Source organism: Phalaenopsis equestris, unplaced genomic scaffold, assembly GCF_001263595.1.
Source record: "Phalaenopsis equestris unplaced genomic scaffold, ASM126359v1 Scaffold000436, whole genome shotgun sequence".
In the NCBI taxonomy this organism is placed as follows: domain Eukaryota; kingdom Viridiplantae; phylum Streptophyta; class Magnoliopsida; order Asparagales; family Orchidaceae; genus Phalaenopsis; species Phalaenopsis equestris.
In genome coordinates this window covers 276,990-298,781 of record NW_018164877.1, presented here as the reverse complement: position 1 = coordinate 298,781, position 21,792 = coordinate 276,990, and the positions used below count along the sequence as shown (strand labels likewise).

At 34.7% G+C, this 21,792-nt stretch overlaps 1 protein-coding gene across 4 annotated transcripts; it reads right to left on the bottom strand.

The window, feature by feature from the left end:
* Window positions 1–34: 34 nt before the first annotated feature.
* Window positions 35–20,842, bottom strand: LOC110027706 (probable E3 ubiquitin-protein ligase LUL2). 4 transcript variants are annotated; one of them, XM_020729234.1, is made up of 4 exons: window positions 20,747–20,842; window positions 20,047–20,584; window positions 3,567–4,065; window positions 35–349 (listed from the first exon to the last, which is right to left on the bottom strand). In XM_020729234.1, exons 2-4 carry the CDS (start codon window positions 20,568–20,570, stop codon window positions 185–187), a joined length of 1,188 nt encoding a protein of 395 aa, XP_020584893.1. In that variant the 5' UTR covers window positions 20,571–20,584; window positions 20,747–20,842; the 3' UTR covers window positions 35–184. The 4 variants fall into 4 exon arrangements, with proteins under 4 accessions (XP_020584893.1, XP_020584894.1, XP_020584892.1 ...); XM_020729235.1 differs by having other exon boundaries at window positions 20,047–20,629; window positions 20,710–20,827; XM_020729233.1 differs by having other exon boundaries at window positions 20,710–20,827.
* Window positions 20,843–21,792: the final 950 nt, after the last annotated feature.

The following is a 21,792-nucleotide window of genomic DNA, read 5'->3' as shown; positions in this document are numbered from 1 at the left end:
AGTCCAGCTGATCACCCGGTTGAAGCTTTAGAAATCAAACAAACCAAGCATTCTATTAATCGGAAACAAATTTCTTACAAACAAGCATCACCCTTGAGAACTGAAATAGACAAATTTACATATTTCACCACTGAGTGGATTATTTTAAGTAGATTTCACCCAGATAAAGGCTAAACTTTCAGCATCAAGTCTCATGTGACTGCTGATCACTTCTTTCTGCCCTCGAGTTCTGCTCGTCCTCGCTCCGGTTGCTAACCTTTATTTCCAACAGCCGCTCGACCTGCTGCCGGCAAATGGGGCATCGATTGGTCTGGTAACGAAGAACCTTGGCACATCCGCTGCACATGCACTGTATTGGAGAAAGAAAAGTAATTGACATATCGGCAACGAACCGTAACTCGATTTGACTCGGTTTGATTAAACTCCTGATTTAGGTTCTACTCATTTCAATCCTGGTGCATAATATTTCAGAACCTTAGTAGATTTAGGTCATATGGTTATTTAGATTTTCAATACTTCATTATAAATGGATTCATTTACATACATGCCATACCACCGAAATCTAACGTATTTACATATCTAACATCTAAACATCTTACATAAAAAATATTACAAATAAAGCATTATCGCTACATTTTAAAATGAGAGATATACCCTTTCATGCATAGGTTTATAACACTAAAGTGTTATAAGTGTAAATATCAAATTTTGAGTGTTAGTTATGTAAATAATAAGAATTGTGTGTTGTATGAAAATTTTCCTTTTTATCTAACAAGCTGGTCAGTTGGCTGTATCAGCCAAACCATGTATACGGGAACAATTTACTTCATCAGTAGCATGAATATAGTTGTAAGTGATGATCTATAATCACAGATTGAGATGAAAGATACATGTTAGGCCTTTTGGGTGTTTTCTATCTGATTTTATCCATTTCAATTATCATATCAATAAGATTGTCGGATACATACATTGAAGGCAAATCAACCTAAGAATCGCTTGGAACTACGTTTTTCCACTCGAAAGAATATAGTCATGGAAATGACACGAAAGAGTACATCTAGGATATGATATTTAAGTTTCCACTCAAAATGAAATAGCTATATGTACTACAACCAACATGCTAAACACTCAATTTTGCAAACCAAAAATGTTAAGCGGGTAACAACAGAAAATTCAATCAAACTCTCCTCGCTTTAAAAAGCACGCCACAATTCAAAATTTTCAAAACCAAAACAAATGACACGTAGGAGTGCTGTCGAGCGAGTCACAAGTATGAACCACTATATTACAAATATCTAAGCTGACAAACTTGAATTGAATAAATTTTTAAAATAAATTAAAACATATGCAAATCATAGATCTGATCGTTGCAAGCAAGCAATATTGACAAGGTCTGATAGAAAATCTCAACCGAATCAGCTCATTTTAGAAATAAAGCTCTTAAAATTTTAAATGTAAATTTAAAATGTTAAGATCTTCATCATCTACAATAAATAGTAAAAATGCATCCATCATCATTAATTTGTCGAAGATGATAAATTTAAAATTAATCCAAATTCATGAAGAGGCAATGTCATGTCAGATGAATTTCTATAATCAATTTCAAATGATCTTATGCCAATAAATACATAACTCGTATCTTGTATCTTCTATCCGCATGGTTGTCGTTAAGTCAAATTATGACCAAAAGATTTTATTTTAATTTGGGTCTCAACCATCCACTAGCCTCTAGGATAGCCACTAAGTAGATCTTAAGTCTATATCTTATGCTCTACAGAAGAGAAATACACAACTTTTCAGATGACTGAAGACAGCAAATTGTTTGTCTTTAATGTGGAGGTAAATGAGCTTTTCTAGTTCTGAAAAACTCGACTCATTCAAAACCGCACTAGATGCATGTTGCCACCAAATAAAACTATTAAATTACGATCACAATTCTAGCTCGTATATTGGCCAATAGCTTTGCCTCTTGAGACGTGAAAATTTGGGTGCATTGGATGAGTCATAAAACCCTTTAAAAACTGATGTTGACTTAAATTTATCCCCTTAAACAAACAGTTACCAAAAATCTACAAAGTTCTTTTGGAAGAAACAACCCATAAATGCTGACAAGAATCTTTCGGTCAGGTTGGCTTGATAATCTCCTTTGATTAAGTAAACCAGGATCATGACAACCCAAGAAGACAAAATCATAAGTCCCTGATCGGAGTAGTCACCATTCCCCCACCATCTGCTCTTAAATTAAGGATGGTAGCTTTTCTAAATATATAACCTAACTACTACTACCATATGTTGAATTCGAACCTTCAGCGCTCTATCGGGAGCAACACTTAATCATTAGGGTTGTACTTATGAACAGCCTCAAACAAGATCAAAAAATCCTTACAAAATAATAACAAAATTTCTAGGTAGTGTCTTATCTAAAATTTAATGTCTCTGGATAATTTGACCCAAAACCACACAAAATCCTCACGTGAGTCTAGGTCATAAATCTTTTAAGCCCACAAATAAATAGAGTCTAGAGTTTTGCTTGAAGATTGTCAAGTAATCAAAAGTCAATTCAAATTTTGGCTTAAGATGAACTTGGGATGAAAGCGGGGATCAAAGTTTATTTTGAGATGTAGATTGAGTGGCTTGAAGTACTTTTTCTTTTATTTATACATAAATTTGTTTAGTAGAATGCAAAATAAAAATTTAGATTGCGCAAGCAGTAGACCATAGCTTGAACTATACTCGATATTTTGGTTGGCACGAAATCAAAGATATCAAATATGCTAGGGATTTTATTTTAGTTCTAGTTGTTTTTCCCCTTTTCTTGTGAACTCATGATACATAATGGAAAGCGAGATACTCCACAAATTAGTAAATCTCCCAAAAAAATGGATTCAAGTGATCTTTACGTCCAAACCTCCCAACCTCCCAAAAAGCCCTAGCCAGTCATTAATTTGCAAGCCGTGAATTTGTGAATTCTTTATGGCTTTTTCCCCTCCCCTGCTGCTTGATATTTTGTTGCTTCCACCTAGGGTCTCTGGGCATCAATTTCATCAGCTGTTATCCTCATTTTCTCCCAACACCAAATCTTCCTCTTCTCTTTTCTCAATTTTTCTTTGCATTAACTACAGACCTTGATTCTTGAGTATACTGCAACTGTGGTTGTGCCATAAAATTGGATCAGGCCCGTGAAAATTTACTAGCTAAAGTTAAACTTTTGATTTTATTTTGAATTGATTTATATTAAATTTTTGTTTTTATGGACTGTACAAATAATTTATAATTTCTGTTTTTTATAAATTAATTTTTATTCAGTAGCTTTGAGCTGAATCAATCAACATGAGCAAATTATTTCCAACTTCTGAGCCAGATTTGATCAAATCATTTAAGCCAGCTCGTTTTGATTTTGAGCTAACTTGAGATCGATTCAAATTCAATTTCTAGTCGAGTGGGGACCGGCTCAAAATTGAATTGTTCACAGCCCTACAGTAAACTAGCAAGCCAAAGCACAGATCTCAGCCACATTACAAAAACTATGAAATTTGGGAACAAAAGAAATTCAAGATAATAATTACCATATGCCTGCAGGGGAGGACAGTAGTGTCCCTTGGTTCTGAGAGACAAATCACACATTCTTTGCCAGGATCATTCCCATCAAAGTCACCATCAACAGAATTTCCTATTCCATAAATCTCTTGCAGCTCATACCTGGTTCCATCCACCCACAAGATCTGCTTCACCACCCGAACCTGATATTCACCATTCTCCTTCTTTTCAAACACGGCCTGAGTTATCTGAGAGTTTGGAGTAACTGTACGATGACTTCCTTCCAATCCTTGTTTATCAACAGGGCACGCTTCTGCTTTGATTACTAAGGGGAAAACATCTGTTTCTCCCTCCTTTATCAATTCGGCTTCATCAAACATGGAAAGGTCAATTCCAGTACCAGATGACTGATTAAACTTCTGGCCAAGGCCATCCGTAAATGAAACAGTTACTGGAGCAAGCAAGCCATCCTTTGTTGGTATCAAGTTACAGTCAAGACCTTCTTTGGCGAAGAAGAAAACTGAAATGCTGTACATAGAAGAAATTAATCAGATAGCAGTTTGATTGTACATGGAAGGTACAGATTGCCTATCAAATTTGAAAGTAGATTAAAGTAAAAACGAATGTGTCCATTTAACAATGCTAACGACCCTCGGAGAGGAAAAAGAAATTACATGATCAAAATGTTCAATCCCATATAAATTGACCAAAAGGGCATGTCATGGAGTAGAATTGTTTCTACAAATTCCATAAGTGCTTAGGTTAATAGAGGAGATCAAATTTGTTTATATTTCAAAAAGTATTCTTTGTATCAAAGGGACCCCAAATACAAACCGATAAATAAAGCTTTTCATCGCCAGAAGTGTTTGGTTCCAGCATAAATCATCTATGCACATTAATCACTCGTGCATGAGTCAACCAGAAGAATTGCAATGGAGTAAGCAGAAAGAAGCCATTTATCCCAGTTTAATTTTGATGGTGCATGTTTCCTTATTCTCTTTTAAACTTTGCAATTTCTTATATGGCTTACCATATTCTTCAGTTTCCAGAGTTATTTCCCATTGTATTCTGTGAAGGGATGTAATTGAGCCAAGCTAACTCGTTAGCCGGCTCCAGTTCAACTCGTTAAGTGGCTTTGTGAATTGAGCTCGATGAACTAAAAGCCAAGGTCAAGCCAGCCATGACTTGACTCATTAGCATGTGAGCCAGTTCATTTAAAAAAATATTAAAATAAAATATACTGAAAATATATTAAAATTCAAGACTATATTTTTAAATTGTTCAATATGCTTCAAAATAATCTTTTATATTTTATGATAGGTGGTTTCTTTTTTTTTGGTTTAATCTCCAAGTAATTGTTTATTCTATTTATCATTTTATTATAACACTACCTTAAATTCTCTCTTTCATGATAAACAAGCCAACTCATGAGCTGATTAATTAATCAAGCTTAAATTCAAGTTGAGAATGGCTTGAGCTCCATTCGTTTACACACCTAGTCCCATGTTCACTAGGTGCTAAATTTGGGTATATATAGTTTTGACCATTGTTCGCTAACTTTGACGACTGCGATGAACATAGTCAAACAACACAAAAGTTAGATTCTCCAAAACATACTTTAAGAATGCAATAGTAGAATGGCATCCATCCAAAAACAGATCCTACAAAGATTATACCTGTCCTTTGCAAAATGATCAGTATGACGAGCATTTTTAAGAAAGCAAGTTCCTTCAGGTTAAGTAAATGATATGGCTTTCCAAGGTCTTTTGTTAGTCACGAAAAAACAATCTCTCGGACTAATGGCTTGTTTTAAAACATTTTTATTTGTATTTTATTTTTGTTTATGCTTTATTTTAGAAATATTCAAAGCATGTAGAAGTTATTTTGAGTATTTATAAAAATAACTAAACATGTTATAACATATTAAACAGATGTTATTTCAATTAAAAATATGAATAAAATTAAAAATTAAAAGTTAAAAATTAAAAATAAAAACAAAAAATCAAATGTGATCCCAAAAGGCCAAAAAGTAAATAGGTGTTATAACATGTTTAGTTATTTTTAGTTCATATCAAATCTACTTTAACTATCATAACAGATGAATTCTGCCCCATCATTAACTTACTCCTCTGTATTACCCAAATTGCATAACCATGGTCTTTTAGCTCTTCGATACCATAACTAAACAGGACTTTCAGCTGTAACGGTCCATGCTATTAATGTACATTTCATCATACTGCCAACATGAGAAACCATGTTAGCCCCATTTATATGTTCGAATTCAGAACTATATAAAACCAAGTAACAGCAAGCTAAACCAGTAAAAGAGCACATCGAATCTACTGAGGGCATTAGCACACTTCAATAAACACAATAAATTATAAAGTAAACCTAAATACAGTTATAGCACAGGAAAGAGGCAACTTTACATTTTACAACCATTAAACAAAACAGTGATAGGCTGAAAAACTATGGATCCATTTCGAGTGGCAGCAGATTTTTGAAAAGGTAGGTGTAGAGTTGCTGTAAGAAAATTAAATTATTTGAAAGCTGCTGCAAATATTATGAAACAGTAAAAAAAATAAGAAATCATATAATAAATTTCTTAGAACTATCGCACTCTTAAGAGTTTTGATTCTAAAAAGAAGCTTCACTCCATAAAAAATTATGAAAACAGTAAATAAAAATAAGAAGATTTACGTACATACCACTTAATTCCAAAGTATTAACGAATTTAACACCTAAACTTTAATTTTTACATAGATGCCAGAACCTATTCATGAAAAGATGTATTTCACTTTTTAAAAGTTAAAATGATGGTATTTTTATGTGATATGAAATATTTGGATGGTATTAATGTAAAAAAATAAAGTTTAGATGTTAGATATGTTAAATAAAAAATGGGTGGTATGTATGTAAATGCCACAAAAAATAACATCCAAACAAAAATGTGGCAACAGTCTGAATAGCAAAACAGTAATAACTGCCCCAAACAAATCCTAAAAAGTACAAAAGCAATATGACATAAGAAAAGATTATCAATAAAACATTATAGTACACACAATCCCTCAGTAAAAGAAAACTTGGGCAATCATTTTATGAAAGAAGAAAATAAGATCAACTTTTCTGCATTTGCACGTTATTAGAAAACAAAAAACAAGACATATTCTATCATTTTTTAGATTCAAGATATTTACAAGTGAGGCGCCACAAAAAAGAGGTATTATAAATTCAAAAACAACAAGTTCTTCTACACACAAAGGGTACCACTTCTGAATTCAGATATCGTAATATCCACTAATTACTAGACTAATTTGCTAAGTCCTCGCCAAGCTAATGAAAAATGACATAGCCGTTATGTAACAACAGTTCCAGCATCCACAAACCAGCTAACATCTAGTTTGGAGATTTCAGACAGTCACGCTTTCAATTTAGCAGTATATGTTTTGAAACAAATATGTAGAATCAATTATATAAACATACTTAAATTATTTTGGCATAGAATAAACATACATCAATTAATCTGGGAATGCATTTTAAACATGCTTAAATTATTTTGACAAGCAATAAACATGAAAACATGGAGCTTATAATGATCCGATCAAACAAAAACTAATGGTTAAGATAAGTCTACATTAATTCATCTAGGCTAAAAGACAAATTTCTCAAAAGAATTTAAAGGCGATGACCATGTGGCAGTAGAGGTTGAACTGGCACATAGGCATCTCATAAAATAGCAACATATACAGAATATGTACCAATAAAAGAAATAGGTGCTCTAGTTTTGAATGTTGCCATAAATCATACCAATGAAATAAGGATCACCAAAATTTAAAAAAAAAAAAAAACTCATCAAGCAATGCATCAGTGGTAAAATAAAGTCAATTAGTGCAATTGGTGATGAAGCAAACTAGACCAATATGTTGTGAAACATTCTGGATCTCCGTCAAAAGATGCTGATAAACAACAATGGTGAGCAGAGGCTTGTATTATTCAAGCTCAACCACAAGTTTTAGCTTTAAGTTCTAGTGTGATGAAACATCAACAAGCAAGCACAAAACAATCTCAACATCATTTTTTAACATGAGCACATGCTCAAACTCAAACGCCATTTTAGAATGGGGATTGTCTCAAAATAAAATTTGGGCCTTACAAAAATGCAAAACTATAATGAAGTTCAACAACACTATCAAACTGAGGCTTACTCAAAAGCGACTGGTCAAAATTCCCAATAACATAGTGGGATTGGTAAGGCTAATGGGATGGATGGAGCTTTCGTGATTAGATGTGATAGGTGTATAGTTGGAGTTGTTTGTCTCAATTTTGAAATGAGAAAAGCACCAGAATAGTCCCAGGCTATTTATATGGGGTTATTTTAGTCCTAGAGTCTATAAAAGTGCAAAATTAATACTCAAACACTTTTAATATGCTAAAATCGTCCCTAAGGTGGACTATTTTAGCCCACATTAAAAAATTTTGAGGACTAATTTGACACTTTTATAGACTTTGGGACTAAAATGAAACCCTAGAAAAAGTCAGGGTACCATTTTGACACTTTTCTCATTTTGAAATGTAATAACAACTAGAAGAGATCAGTCAAAGTGAACTGGGTTGTCGCGTGAATGATGTGAGGTTGCCCAATCATTCACATAATTATGATATCATTTGTAACATAGCCATGATTAAGGAGTTGGTAGAAAGAACACATAAACAAAAAGAAGCGATCGATGAGATGTTGAATCACAAACTGAGCTTAGATAGCATATAATTGTCGCTCAATTTTTCGATTTCATTTTGAAAATACAATTTTCGAAAATTTAATTTAAATATAAGGTATATAGTTTAAATTATGAAATTAGTATTTCATGAGACCGAATGGATCTCATTCATATAATAGTTTGCATAATTATGCCCAGTATGTTGAATACTACAAATTCCGAGAGATAAGTATAGACCCCGACGATAGACTCAATCCTGCAAACTAAGAGATTTGTGATATCTGTTTGGTCTGCAAACCGTTTATGTGTGACTGACAAGTTCTTCTTTTTAATACAAAGATTAAATAGGGTTTATTTTACCTGGGTTCCAAGTTCCCTATAGAGGCAAGCTCTTATAGTTAATTACATCCCAAATGAGGGGAGTCACTTGAAAAAACTCTCGATAATGATCAGTAGTACTAGTCTTCAGGAATTCAAAGTTTAGGTTTTCACGATAGGACGTGGAAAAACAAATGAGAGTTGCTCAAGTAGGAACAATTCTTTCATGAGTTCAAAGAAAGTAAAAGATAGGGGGATGTCACAGATCCTAAGGAGAAACTTCAGTTACTTCTCAAACTATCCTAATGCGTTGCTGTGTTTTAGAGAGGATGTTATTTGAGTATTCAATCTTGTCAATTATATTGTTTGGGAGTTGGGACTTATACTTGCATAATAACTGGTTATGCAAATAGCCTGCAGAGATAAGAGGTTTTACGTCGTTTTGGATGACAACCTCGGAACCTAAAACGAGTTAGAACTTAGGGTTCGTTTGGGCAGCTTATAAGTGTGGTGGCGTTTTTAAAAATGCTGCCGCACCGTTAGGTTTGCATGTTTTACCTGATTATCCCATAACAGCGTTTATACTTTCACAAAAACGGGATCGCAGGTATAACCCCGCGATCAGCGTTTCGAACGCCCGTTTTACCCACATACCCTCAAGGAATAGAGCTTCGAAGCCGATCCTCCGCACTCCCCATTCGGTCGAGAAGCTTTGAGGTCTGCCGTAACTCGCGACTCTCTGCTTCCGTTCTTCGGCATTCTCGGCTCTCTGCTTCCTAACGACTTCGCGCTCTTCTTCGCCAAGCATTTTTTTTGTCATTCTCGACAGATATAACCTCTTCCGTGTCCTCTTCTTCGCAACTTCACAGGTTTTTCGACAACCATTTCTCCCTCTTCTTCGCACCTCGACAGACATTTCTACGACATTTATTTCTCTTCTTCGTCTACAGTTCTTCCTCTTTTTCTTCTGCATTTCTTCTTCTTCGGTACTTACATTATTGTATTACATGGTGAAGAACGAAATCAGATAATCACATTTGCAATTACTTCTTCTTCTTTGGTTGGGAAGGAATTAAAAGTAATTGGGTTGTACAACTCTCATATGTTCTAGCCTCATTGGGAAGGAATTAAAGGAATTAAAATTTGATGATTTCCTTTGAATAGACCAGGGCACGAAGCCTGGATTGCGGAAGCCAAAATAAAATTACTGAAATTTACAAACATAGCACTAAATTCTTGTGCATTTACTTTTTACTTATCTCACATCTTAATTTTAATTTTTACACTACAAAAACATAACCTATGTATGAAAAGATGAATTACATTTCACATTTTCATACATAAGAAAAAATGCATTATGCGAAAAAAATAAAGTTTAGTTGTGAGATAAATAAATGCACCAGAATTGGATGATGTATGTAAATTCCTCATAAAATTAAGGGTTTTTACATATTGAGCACACACTTTTCACATTAATATTCCTTATTTCACAAATAAAATGTGCGGTTATAAATCCGTAAAGCTTTCATAGTCTAGCTGCCCAAAAACAATCTCTCTCGCCACTATCCTGGTTTCATCCTATCTTTCTCCTTTCTCGCTCTCCTGGTTTCACCCAATACCAGCGTCGAGAAACAATCGCAATTATAGCTAGCTTGGAAGGCAATGTTGGGATTGTAGATGACGAGACCTCTGAAACTTTCTTCTTTCTCTTTCTTCTGTTTGCTTTTACTAGAGACCATTGCAAAAGTAATTTTGTCCACCTTTACAATAGACCATTGAGAGAGGCAAACCACGTCTCTCCCCTTCATCAACCCCTTCACACGTTTCAGATTCCCTTAGTTTTGTAAATCTTTAAACTTTTTGAGTTATATAATGTAAATCAACTCTTATGCATTTTCATGTCTTTACATTAGAAAAAATTACAAATTCTGCGTGACAGATTATTCATTCAACTAAAAAAATCTGCAAATAAACTGTTTATAAAACACACAAATCAAACAGCCAAACAATTTATCCAAAACAGGGGTAGAATGGTCATTTATCCAGAATCAGCTGTTTTCCAAACGCACAAATCAAACAACCAGCCAACTTATCTGAATCAGCTGCTTCTCAGCAGATTATCAGAATAAGTTGTTTATCAGCAGAAGCTGTATAAGCTGCAGCTGCCCCAAACAGACCCTTATACTGCTCAGTATGACATTGCATGAGCCTAAAAGAGGGCGAGGATTTACATCACACTGTGCAAGCTACATCGAAATCCTAAGTGTTGTTTAGACTAGAAAAGTTTATCTGGTGTAGACTTGTTTTATTGTTGTAGGATGACGGCTACCTCCACTTGTAGACCACTCCAAGCTCCTTGTCATGCTGCCCACGAAGTTGCTCCAAGTTTCTCGTCGAAATAGCAATCCTAAAGTCTACGGTTCAAAAGGTTGTACCATATGTGTTTCAAGGTTTCGGTTTTGTTCTCATTATGAGGGGGGTTAAAGTTGATTAGAGCGACACCGGTTAGGATCTCACGATTCCCTCGTTCCGGCATAACTATTTTCTTTTGAATTTACTAAGTTTAAATGAGTTGTGAAATCCATTTAAAGCGGAGAGATCTCGTTAGCAACTGTGGGTTACCTCCTTTGAGAGAATTTCGTAAATTCAAAAGTATGTGTTATGTTTTTGTTTTTTTTTTTGAAAATTTTGTTTAATTTTTTTAAACTTTATTTTGCTTTGAAAATAAAATTGCAATCAACACCTACATAATGTGTTAGAGCAAGAGTAAATTGCAATGATAAAACAACAACAATTAAAATGTAGTTGTATATGTGACAGAGGAGAGCGAGCGAGCAAAGGAGTGGGATCGAGGGCTACGGTTCGCAGAGACGAGTCGCTTCGGTTCGCAGAAAGAAAGAATCCTGTCGAGTGAGGGAGGCAAGTAGGAGTTTCGCTTGGGAGAGTGAGGCGAGCGGGATCGAGCAGAGGAGCTGGAGGCTGGTATCAAATGGGCCTTCTTCTGCGTCCGGAAGAGAAAGGCAAGCAGGTGGGGTTCGGTGTTGAGGAGGAAGGAATCGAGTGTGATCTCTCGAAAGCGGGGTTGTGAGCGAAGGGATGATCAAATCAAGCCTTCTGTCGCAAAGGATACGAGGACAATTTGGAGTCGTTATGTGAAACCTTTGGTGAAGTAATTTTTTTCCCATACGCAAGGGAGGTTTAATTGGAAACAAATAACACCTGATTATATTCAATTAATATGGGTTTTAAATGCTCCTTTTTAATTTTGAATTTTGAATTTTGAAATTCGAAATTATGTGAGCTGGCGATTAGCCCGTGTTCAACCCAAGTCCAGCTCGAATCAAACCCAAATCGAACCCGAGCCGAACCTAGGTTGAGCCCGGGCCCCCGCAACGCAAATTAAAAAAAAAGTGCATTGATATTCGTGTTAATCGCTCGTGCGAGAAACCATAGCAATATGGGTGTCCCTCCCGGCTAAAGTCGACGTCCCAGATGCATCTGTGTGGTCCGTTTTGTCATCCGCGACGAGTTCGTCGACGGACAAGTCAATTCAATTCAAATCGTGCGGGGTGCAATGCATGCGCAAAATGCGGCGTTATCGAGCGCTCGAATAGCAAATGGCGCTCCTATTAATGTAGAAACTCGACTCGAGTTTCATGTGTCGATCCTAATCAACTTAACGAAATGCCGAGGATTCGGGACCACCCATGCGAGACTCGAAGAAGTGAAGAGGTGGCTCGAATTTTCTAAATGGTGTGGGTCTGGTACTAGTCCTCTAAGAGGGTAAAACAAAGAAAACATAAGGCTAGACCCTAAGCTCTAAGGAGAGAAGTAAAGACCTCACCCAAAATGAGGTCAACAATAATCTAATACAACTATAGTATAAGAGAAAAAAAAGACACCAAATGGTTGTAAATTGAATGTGGTGGACTGATTGAAGGCCATGTTGGCAATTTCTGGAATTGGTACACAACCCAATAAAAAGAAGAAGAAATTGCACAAACCAATGATTTGAAACAAATATGTAGAATCAATTATATAAAAATTACATCAATTAATCTGGGAATGCATTTTAAACATGCTTAAATTATTTTGACAAGCAATAAACAAGAAAACATGGAGCTTATGATGATCCGATCAAACAAGAACTAACGGTTACGATCAGTCTACATCAATTAATCCATAGGCTAACAGACAATTTTCTCAATAGAATTTAAAGGTGATGACCATGTGGCAGTAGAGGTTGAACTGGCACATAGGCATCTCATAAAATAGCAACATATACAGAATATGTACCCATAAAAGGAATAGGGGCTCTAGTTTTGAATGTTGCAATAAATCATAGCAATGAAATAATGATCACCACCCCAAAAAAAAAAAAAAAAAAAAAAAAAAAACTCATCAAGCAGTAGCATCAGAGGTAAAATAAAGTCAATTAGTGTAATTGATGATAAAGCAAACTAGACAAGGATGTTGTGAAACATTCTGGATCTCCATCAAAAGAGCAGAGGCTTGTATTATTCAAGCTCAACAACATGTTGTAGCTTTACGTTATAGTGTGATGAAACATCAACAAGCAAGCAAAAAACAATATCAACATCATTTTCTAGCATTAGCACATGCTCAAACTCAAACGCCATTTCAGAATGGAGATTGTCTCAAAATAAAATTTGGGCCATACAAAAGTGCAAAACTATAATGAAGTTCAACAACACTATCAAACTCAGGCTTAGTCAAAAGCGACTGGTCAAAATTCCCAATAACATTACTATGTAGAGGTAGTGGGATTGGTAAAGCTAATGGGATGGATGGAGCTTTCGTGAGTAGATGCAGTAGGTGTAAAGTTGGAGTTAATTGTCTCTATTTTGAAATCAGAAAAGTGCTAAAATAGTCTCCGGCTATTTATACGGGGTTATTTTAGTCCTAGAGTTTATAAAAGTACAAATTTAATACTCAAACACTTTTAATATGAGCTAAAAAGGTCCCTAAGATGGACTATTTTAGCCCCCGTTACAAAATTTTGGGGACTAATTTGACACTTTTATAGACTTTGGGACTAAAATGAAACCCTAGAAAAAGTCAGGGTACCATTTTGACACTTTTCTCATTTTGAAATGTAATAACAACTAGAAGAGATCAGTCAAAGTGAACTGGGTTGTCGCGTGAATGATGTGAGGTTGCCCAATCATTCACATAATTATGATATCATTTGTAACATAACCATGATTAAGGAGTTGGTAGAAAGATCACAAACAAAAAGAAGCGATCAATGAGATGTTGAATCTCAAACTGAGCTTAGATATCATTTGCGATTTCTTCTTCTTTTGATTGGGCTGTCTACCAATTTCAGAAATTACAAACATAGTCGTCAATCAGTCCACCACATTCAATTTACAACCATTTGGTGTCTTTTTTTTTTCGACTGATTGAGGGCTATGTTTGTAATTTCTGAAATTGGTACACAGCCCAATCGAAAGAAGATGAAATTGCACAAACCAAATGTGTGTGTGTGCGCGTAAGAGATAGAGAGAAGAAATTGCACAACCCAAATGTTTGGGTGTGCGCGTGTGCGTGTGAAAGTGAGATAGAGAGTGAAGAAATTGCACAAATCAAATGTGTTTATGCGCGCGCGCGTGGGTGTGTGCGTGTGAGAGGGAGGGAGGGAGGATAATTCATGCAAATATGCTTTCAATTGAATAACAACCTAAGGATAAAAATTTAAATAAACTAAAATCTCTTAGTGCATAACTAAAAAATTTAAGACTATCATGAGAAGACATAACGTGATCTTATTACAAACTACTTTGGCGTGCAATAAGATAAACATACGGAGCCTGTGATGATCTAATCGAAGAATAACCAATGATTGGAACAAAACAAAAAACATCATTGATTAAAAAACTCATTGTAGTATATTTTAATCATAAATGTTTGCAAAAGAAAGGAAAGGTGAATGATTAAAAAACAGATAATAACAAGAGTATTCATAAACAAGGCAAATATTTAACAAAATAAAGTGAAATATTCAATGTTTATTCATAAGGCAAGAAACGAAAGGCAAAGGAGAAAAGAAAGGCATTAAAGACATTTTAAGGTTAAAAAAAATAATGGGCATCTTCATATCTTGATAGCCAATTTAAAAAAATGAGTACTCATCGGATCATGTCATCAAACTACATTGGACATGGCCAAAATTGATCTGAAATGCTGATCTTGGATCAATTTTAAATTGATCTAAAACTAGCGTTTCAGATCTATTTTAGCTTCATCCAATGCAAAACACAATTCATTTGACCCAATCTTCCATGCTTCAAGTTTACTATTCTTTGGAACTACTACAAGCTATGAAATTTATAGCAAACCTCCTACACATCACCATTTTTTACCAGAACCACTATAGGTATTGAAAAAGGTACAAACAGAATGGATAGCCCGAGATTTTGAACTTGAACATTTCAACTTAAACATTTTGAAGAAACTCCCACCGTGCAAACACTTCACAAAGCTCTTTTCTATGGCAAAAAAAAAAGGTATTACAACAAACCAACTATTACACTTTCAGCTCATTTTTTAATGAAAGTGTCACGTCGGCGTTTAAGGACAATTTATACTTTTATTAGTTATTACTATGGGGTATAATGGGGCTTATTATGCTGAGGATTAGGTTACACTATGAAATTGTTGTCTGAAGTCGGGAGATATCACCTACCTCTTGAATTATAGGTGTCTATCTTTATGCAATCAGATTATGTTGTTTCGTGTTATTAAAGAAAATATTGGTTTGCCCTAATTTCTGTGGGAATTCGTCTATGTGCATATCAAATTGGTATCAGAGCATTCGATTATGAGGAGAATCTCGGGCGTGAACTTGTTAGGGTTTTGCCCTAATCTGTGTAGAAGGATCGCGACGCAGAAAGCATATAGGGCTACAGGATATAGGGCATTGCAAGAAACATTTGCGATCGAAAACTAACGGGATCACTTTTTACAAGGTGCAGGATCAATACTTAAAGGGGCTTAAGTCGCACCTTCCCGAAGAAACACATGCAGCGGTGTCACGATTCCACATAGCAGAGAAGCAAACGACTAAATTATGGCATACTATAGGCTCGATACAACCGCGAGCAAGCTATCAAGAAAGCAAAATCGAGATCCCCATGACAGGGAGATTTGTATATGCAAATATTTATGAAGTTGACACCACTTAACGACGCCAAAAACTCGATGCAGACAAATTTATAATAAATATGCAATATAATCCTAACAAAACTCTTTTTATAAATATAATTTATCTTTTAAAACTCTTTTTAAACTGTCAAATCTCTCATAAATATCAACGCAAGCATACGTATTGTTCAAGTAACAAAGAGCTCTAATGGAGTCTTAGATATTGATCCCACAAAGAAGTTGGAAAATCCTAAAGTAAATTATGAAAATTATTTTATAATAAAAACAATAAATAAAAGTAAAATGTGAAATTTGTAAATTGACTACTCAGGTGAATGCTAATTAAAATGCAAATGTAAGATTACAGGAATTAAACTAAACTAAATATTAAACTTTCAAAAGTAAAATTGCAAAAATTAAACAATTTTTTTTTTGTGATGAAAAGTTCAAATTTAAGAAAACATCATTCTCCTTTATAATGAGTATATGATTTTTTAAGAAATTGAAACCATTTGAAAAAATATATATATAAATTATTTTGTGTTAAATAGGAGCAATCTTATTCTTTACCCTCTTCCGAGTAATATAAAGAACATTGAATAATCCAGAGTTTGATCCCTAATTTCATAGTTCGGCTGAGGGAATATCGGCTGCCACTCCAGAGCTTTCACTACTCCCTCCCTTGAGGGCTAACAATCTTGCATTATTTTTCAATCAACTGAACTAAATTGGGGGTTTTAATCTATCACCTTAAAATCTCCAACTGCATCCAACAAAAGTATTTTTTCATATTTATTTGCACTCAATCTCATGGATGACATGCTCTCCCATGAAATCAAATGTGATTCTCCCTATGTTGTAGAAATCATATATAATTAAAGAACATATGTCTCTCAACACATATGTCTCTCAACAATCTCTCAACAAATTTTAATATTTCAATTGGTCAGATCGAAAAGTAAATGAAGATCGGAGTTCAAATCATCACAAATTATTATCATTTAAAACTGTAAAAAACAAAATTTATTCTTCACAAAACTATATCTTCAAAGTGGGGAGAAGGATAGAGAAGACTACTCAGAATTCATGAGAAGGATACAATAAAAGATACAAGAAGGATACAATAAAACACGAATTTCATATATAAAAAAAAGTTTACAAAACAAAAGAAATAAAAATACAACTTATCTCACAATCTTTCCCAAACAAATCCCTAGAAGTTCTCTCCAAGTTTTTCTCTATTTACAATCACTCTCAATTCTCTCTTAGAAATGTAATGAAGAAGAAATCTCTCACCTTCTCTCTCATCTTACAAACCTAAAAGAAAATTTCCCCTTCTCTCTCTCTCTACCTCTCACGCCGCACCCAAAAGCCTCTTCTTTTTTGGTCTCCCCTAGCCACTTCAAGTTTTCCTCTTTTATTTTGGGTTGCCTCCTTTGGAAAAGAATTCAAAATTCACTCTAAAAATTCCTCTAAAATCAACTTTGTTGAATTCAAAAAATGTGTCATTTGATCCAAGAGTCATATCCCTTCATAAAAGAACATTCCAAAGTGTCTAGATGTTTCCAAAGTGTCATTCCAAAGTGTCTAGATGTATTAAATTACTCCAAGAGGTGTGTAGAACAAGTGTCCCTTTGAAAATTTGCGCAAAATTCGTCTCGAATCGACTTAATTTGAAAAAGTCGTCTCTAACGCATCAGCTCTCTGAATTTTGGCGCATCATGCGCCAGAATCCAAAATTAACTCTTTTTGCTCCAAATTTTGTCTTTTTTGTCATTTTTGCTCTAAATGCTAAAAATGATATACATGCAACAAAAACACAAAAATAATCTTCTTTAAAGTGCAATAGCACCAAAAATAAGCATAAAATAGGTATTTAAAACAGTACATTATTTTGGTGTATCACCCCACTGCCTTTGTGACCAAACCTCGCGATAGAGTTGCAAATCGAGCTAGATGGAAAACCATCTAAGAGAAACATGCGGATCCCTAGATATTGGGATGCAAACCATGGGACTGTGGCATACCGTGACCCAATTTCGCAGTACTATCATGATTCAAGTTGGTTGGCAACTATTGCAGCGTGCCCTAGTTGAAAAACAATAAAGCAAAATCTTAGAGTTGGCAACAAAGAAAGTGAATACTTCGGAAGAGAGATTAAAAGAAGTATGACAACTTAAATCTGGGATGAAGGAAATGTTCTCAACCATAAAATAGACATTTTCTTCTATGGAAAACTGATTTGTAGGTTGATTTGAGGCCTTGGAGGAGATGATGAAAAGGCCAATTGAGAAGCAATCCAAAAACCAACCGACGATTCAAATTGCAAACCCTAGCTAAGATTTGACCGGAGAATTCTTGGTCTAATCTAAAAGGAAATAGATCAGACGAGAGGAACATGAAGAGAAAAGTATCCAGCATCAAGAATTCCCTTCCTAGGGTTCCAATGGGGAGTGGATTAGAGATTTTCGATTGAAGGATTAGGCTAAAACAAGAGGAAGGGGTTATGCAAGGGGTATGGAAGAGTACGGAGAAGAAATGAGAGAAGTCAAGATGGGGCATGACTATGATCGAAGAAAAGATTTTTACCATAGATACATGGAGGTAACCACAAGAGAGAGAAGTTAGGGTGAATATTTAGAAAGTTGAAAATGATGATCGTCTAGGGGGAAGACACGTGATTAGGTTTATTCGGTGGAGCGGTATTTCGTTGTGAATGGACTAAATGGGAAGGAGGCATGGTCGTGGGGTTATGCTCAGACGGGTAAGCCCTAACATTGAATTTGGTAGAAAATTTTAGAACAGTAACAAAAATAATTAGAATATGGAGATCTTATAATTAGTAGAATAAAACTTGAATATATGATACATATTAAGTAAATATGAAGGTTAACGATTATAATTCAATAATATTAAAAGATAAGTTGATACTTGGATGTAATAAATTTAAGTATCTTGTATTTTCTTAAGAATCTTGTATTTATTATATAAAAATGGTAAGATATAGACGATAGTATATCTGCTAAATATAAAACTGGAAAATTAAAATGGAGAAGTGCCTAGAAAGTTTTGTGTGATAATAGTATATATGTTAACCTGCATTTTATAAAATTAAAATTTCGTCAGTGATGCTATAAGAATTTGAATGTTTGGTTGTAAAAAGGTTATTTAATTTTGGTTGAGTGTGACAAAAATGACAATGTTAAGATAAATGAGTGACAAACTTATGAAAAATAAATTAGAAATGATTACATTAGAGAGAGGTTGGAGTGAAATCTATTGAAGATGAGATTACTAGAAATAAAATAAAGTGGTTGGAACATCTATAACAATTGGTAGAAAACATGCCACTCAAACAAGCTGATAAAATTTGTGTCCAAAAAATAAAAAGAAAAGAAGAGGAGCCCTAAGATAATATTAATAAAAATTGAATAAAAAAGCTTGCAAAAAAAAAGTATACACCGTAATGATAATGATAATGTACATCAAACTATAGCACTAATCATAATAGTCAAAAAAAGTTGATCGAAGTTTTTGGAATTTTATTTAGGTTTCAACATTCAACCAAATGAAAGAAAGACAAACTCTCTTAAGACTATTGAAGTATTAATTCTATCTTAGGGGGTGGAAGGCTTTCTATTATGATTTTAATCTAAATGAAACCTGAGTATTCCCTTGTCTCAAAAACCATACTCAAACTAACGACCTCCAAAAAAATAAAAATTGTACATAAATATATACATCAAAGAACATTAATCATATAAAGTAAACTGGCAAGCCAAAATAAATGACTCGGCAAAGTAATAGAATAAATAGAATTTCCTAGTCTAGTTGTACAAAATGCACCTGACTCTATCTATCAAATTTTGGAAATTGCTTGCACGAGAACTAAGACATTTTATACATGATGGAATGTGGAGGAGCCAAAAAATATTCCATTTTACATTATTACACCCGGCCAGATCTCTTATACATTTAGAAAAAGAATACAAATGGATAATTTTACTTGCAAAACCTATCTAAACTCAGCATAAACAAAAATCACATTATGTGCTCCTGAAACTAGTGTCAACTAGTAAAAGATGACAAAAACCGCTGAGCACTTCAACTGAGCTGGAAGAGCTATCAATGTTCAGCAAATATCAGGATTCAAAATCAAAATACCCGAATTACATCAACCAGGCACACTAAAAATATCCAGGCTCAAAAACACCAGAACAACTAAGCATGCAGCAAAAACAAATAAATAAAAACATAAGTTGAAAAACATATAAAACAAAATAAAATAATAATAAAAAAACATTACCTTCCTGAAACAGTGGCATCAAAGGTGAAAGCAACAAGGTATTTTCCAGGATTCTCGTCATCCGGCACAATCCTCAGAGTTTCCTTCTTGAGATTCACATCATTCCTTATTGTGATCGCTTTCTGATGCTCCGCGAAAGGAGTAGGCGGGGGCGGCGGTGCGGAGCAATACGGATACCTCGGCGCAGTAGCCCAGCCCGGATGATAAGCAGGATGATCCCCGCCACCACGCGGGTAGTGATCGAACGGCGGAGGCATCTGAGCTGGCATCGGCGGCGGTGGCGGGTAAGAACCGACGTACGGATAATACTGCGGAGCATTAGGGTTGGGGTATTGAGGGTAAGGCGTCGCCGCAGCAAACACATAACGATTACCAGCCGAGACCTCCGGAGGCGGCGTCGGCGGCTGTTGCTGCGGGGCAGGCGGTGGAATCATAGAAGGGCCGTGGTGCTGATGGTGATGGCCATGGTTTCTTCGTCGACCTGCGCCTCCTCCTCCTCCTCCGCTACTCCCCGTGTTACCCATCGCCGACCCTTTCTCTGTTTCGCAGCAATCAAGTGATCAAAAAAGATTCCACCAATCAACTACGAAAACCCAATGAAAATTGCATTGATCAACGATATTGAAAGAGAAGAATTCTCCATAAAAATGAAACCCTAATTACAATGATAGATGTCGCCGGAGGTTAACAAGGGAAGAACCTGCTTTTTATTTCTGCTATCGGAAGGTTGCGTGAATCTCCATCCACAGCAGCGTTTATACAGATTAAAAGAAAAATTAATGAAAAGAGTGGTTGATTTGTAAATACAATGTTTCGGCCTGCATGAAATTGCCCCTTTTTTTTTTTGAAATTATATTTTTGACAGCACATCAAAAATATTACTTATTAATTTATAAAAAGTGAAATGCACAGTTTCATATAAAAAAAAAATTAGGAAGATTTACATACATACCACTCAATTCCTTTATATTTACATAACAAATGCTTAAATTTCAATTTTTGCATAATGTCTCAATCAAGTGCATGAAAAATATGTATTTTAATTTTTTTTTATTTTTTTATTAAAAATTGTGATATTTTTTATGTAATGTGAACATTTTGGAGTGTTAGACATGTAAATAAATAGGATTTGGGTGGTATGTGTATAGATGCCCCTAATTACAATCAATTAATTTATTTTTAAGGAAATAAACTATGAGGATTGTGCCTTATGAAAAGATTCTTAAATAATACAATGAATTAAATTATTATTAAATTATATAAATTATTTAATTTTTGTAAAAACAATTTGGATGTTATACACCCAAACTGCGCTATTTATTTTTTTTTAGTAGAGCCTTAGTTTTTTAAAAGACTTTTCACAAACTAATTTTTATCATCTCTGAGGTGTGACTTGTTTGGAGCAGCTGCAGCTTATTGAATAATCTGCTGATAAGCTGATTAAAAATAATATGACGATAAATTAGGTGTGGTAATTACTACAAATTTTTATTTTTTTAGAAAAGTCTGATGTCAGCCAGAAAGCTGTCACCGCACCTAGACAGGTGCGGTGTGAAAACGTTGTTTTCAGCGTTTTGAAAATGCATAGGCTGTCAAAACGCAGTTTACCCAGACAGGTCAGATGCGTTTTGAAAACGCCACCGCACCAAATAAGCAAATGCTTGAGATAAGCTTTACTTTAGGGACATTAAACATATAGATCGCCCAAATTTTATGTACTTACATATCTCACACCTACAAATTTAT

Coding starts and splice junctions, on each gene's coding strand:
- LOC110027706 (XM_020729234.1), bottom strand. CDS start 20,570: ATGGGTAACACGGGGAGTAGCGGAGGAGGAGGAGGAGGCGCAGGTCGA. Junction 4,066..20,046: donor GATGCCACTGTTTCAGGAAG/GTAATGTTTTTT, acceptor TTCTATGTACAG/CATTTCAGTTTTCTTCTTCG. Junction 350..3,566: donor TCCTCCCCTGCAGGCATATG/GTAATTATTATC, acceptor TCTCCAATACAG/TGCATGTGCAGCGGATGTGC.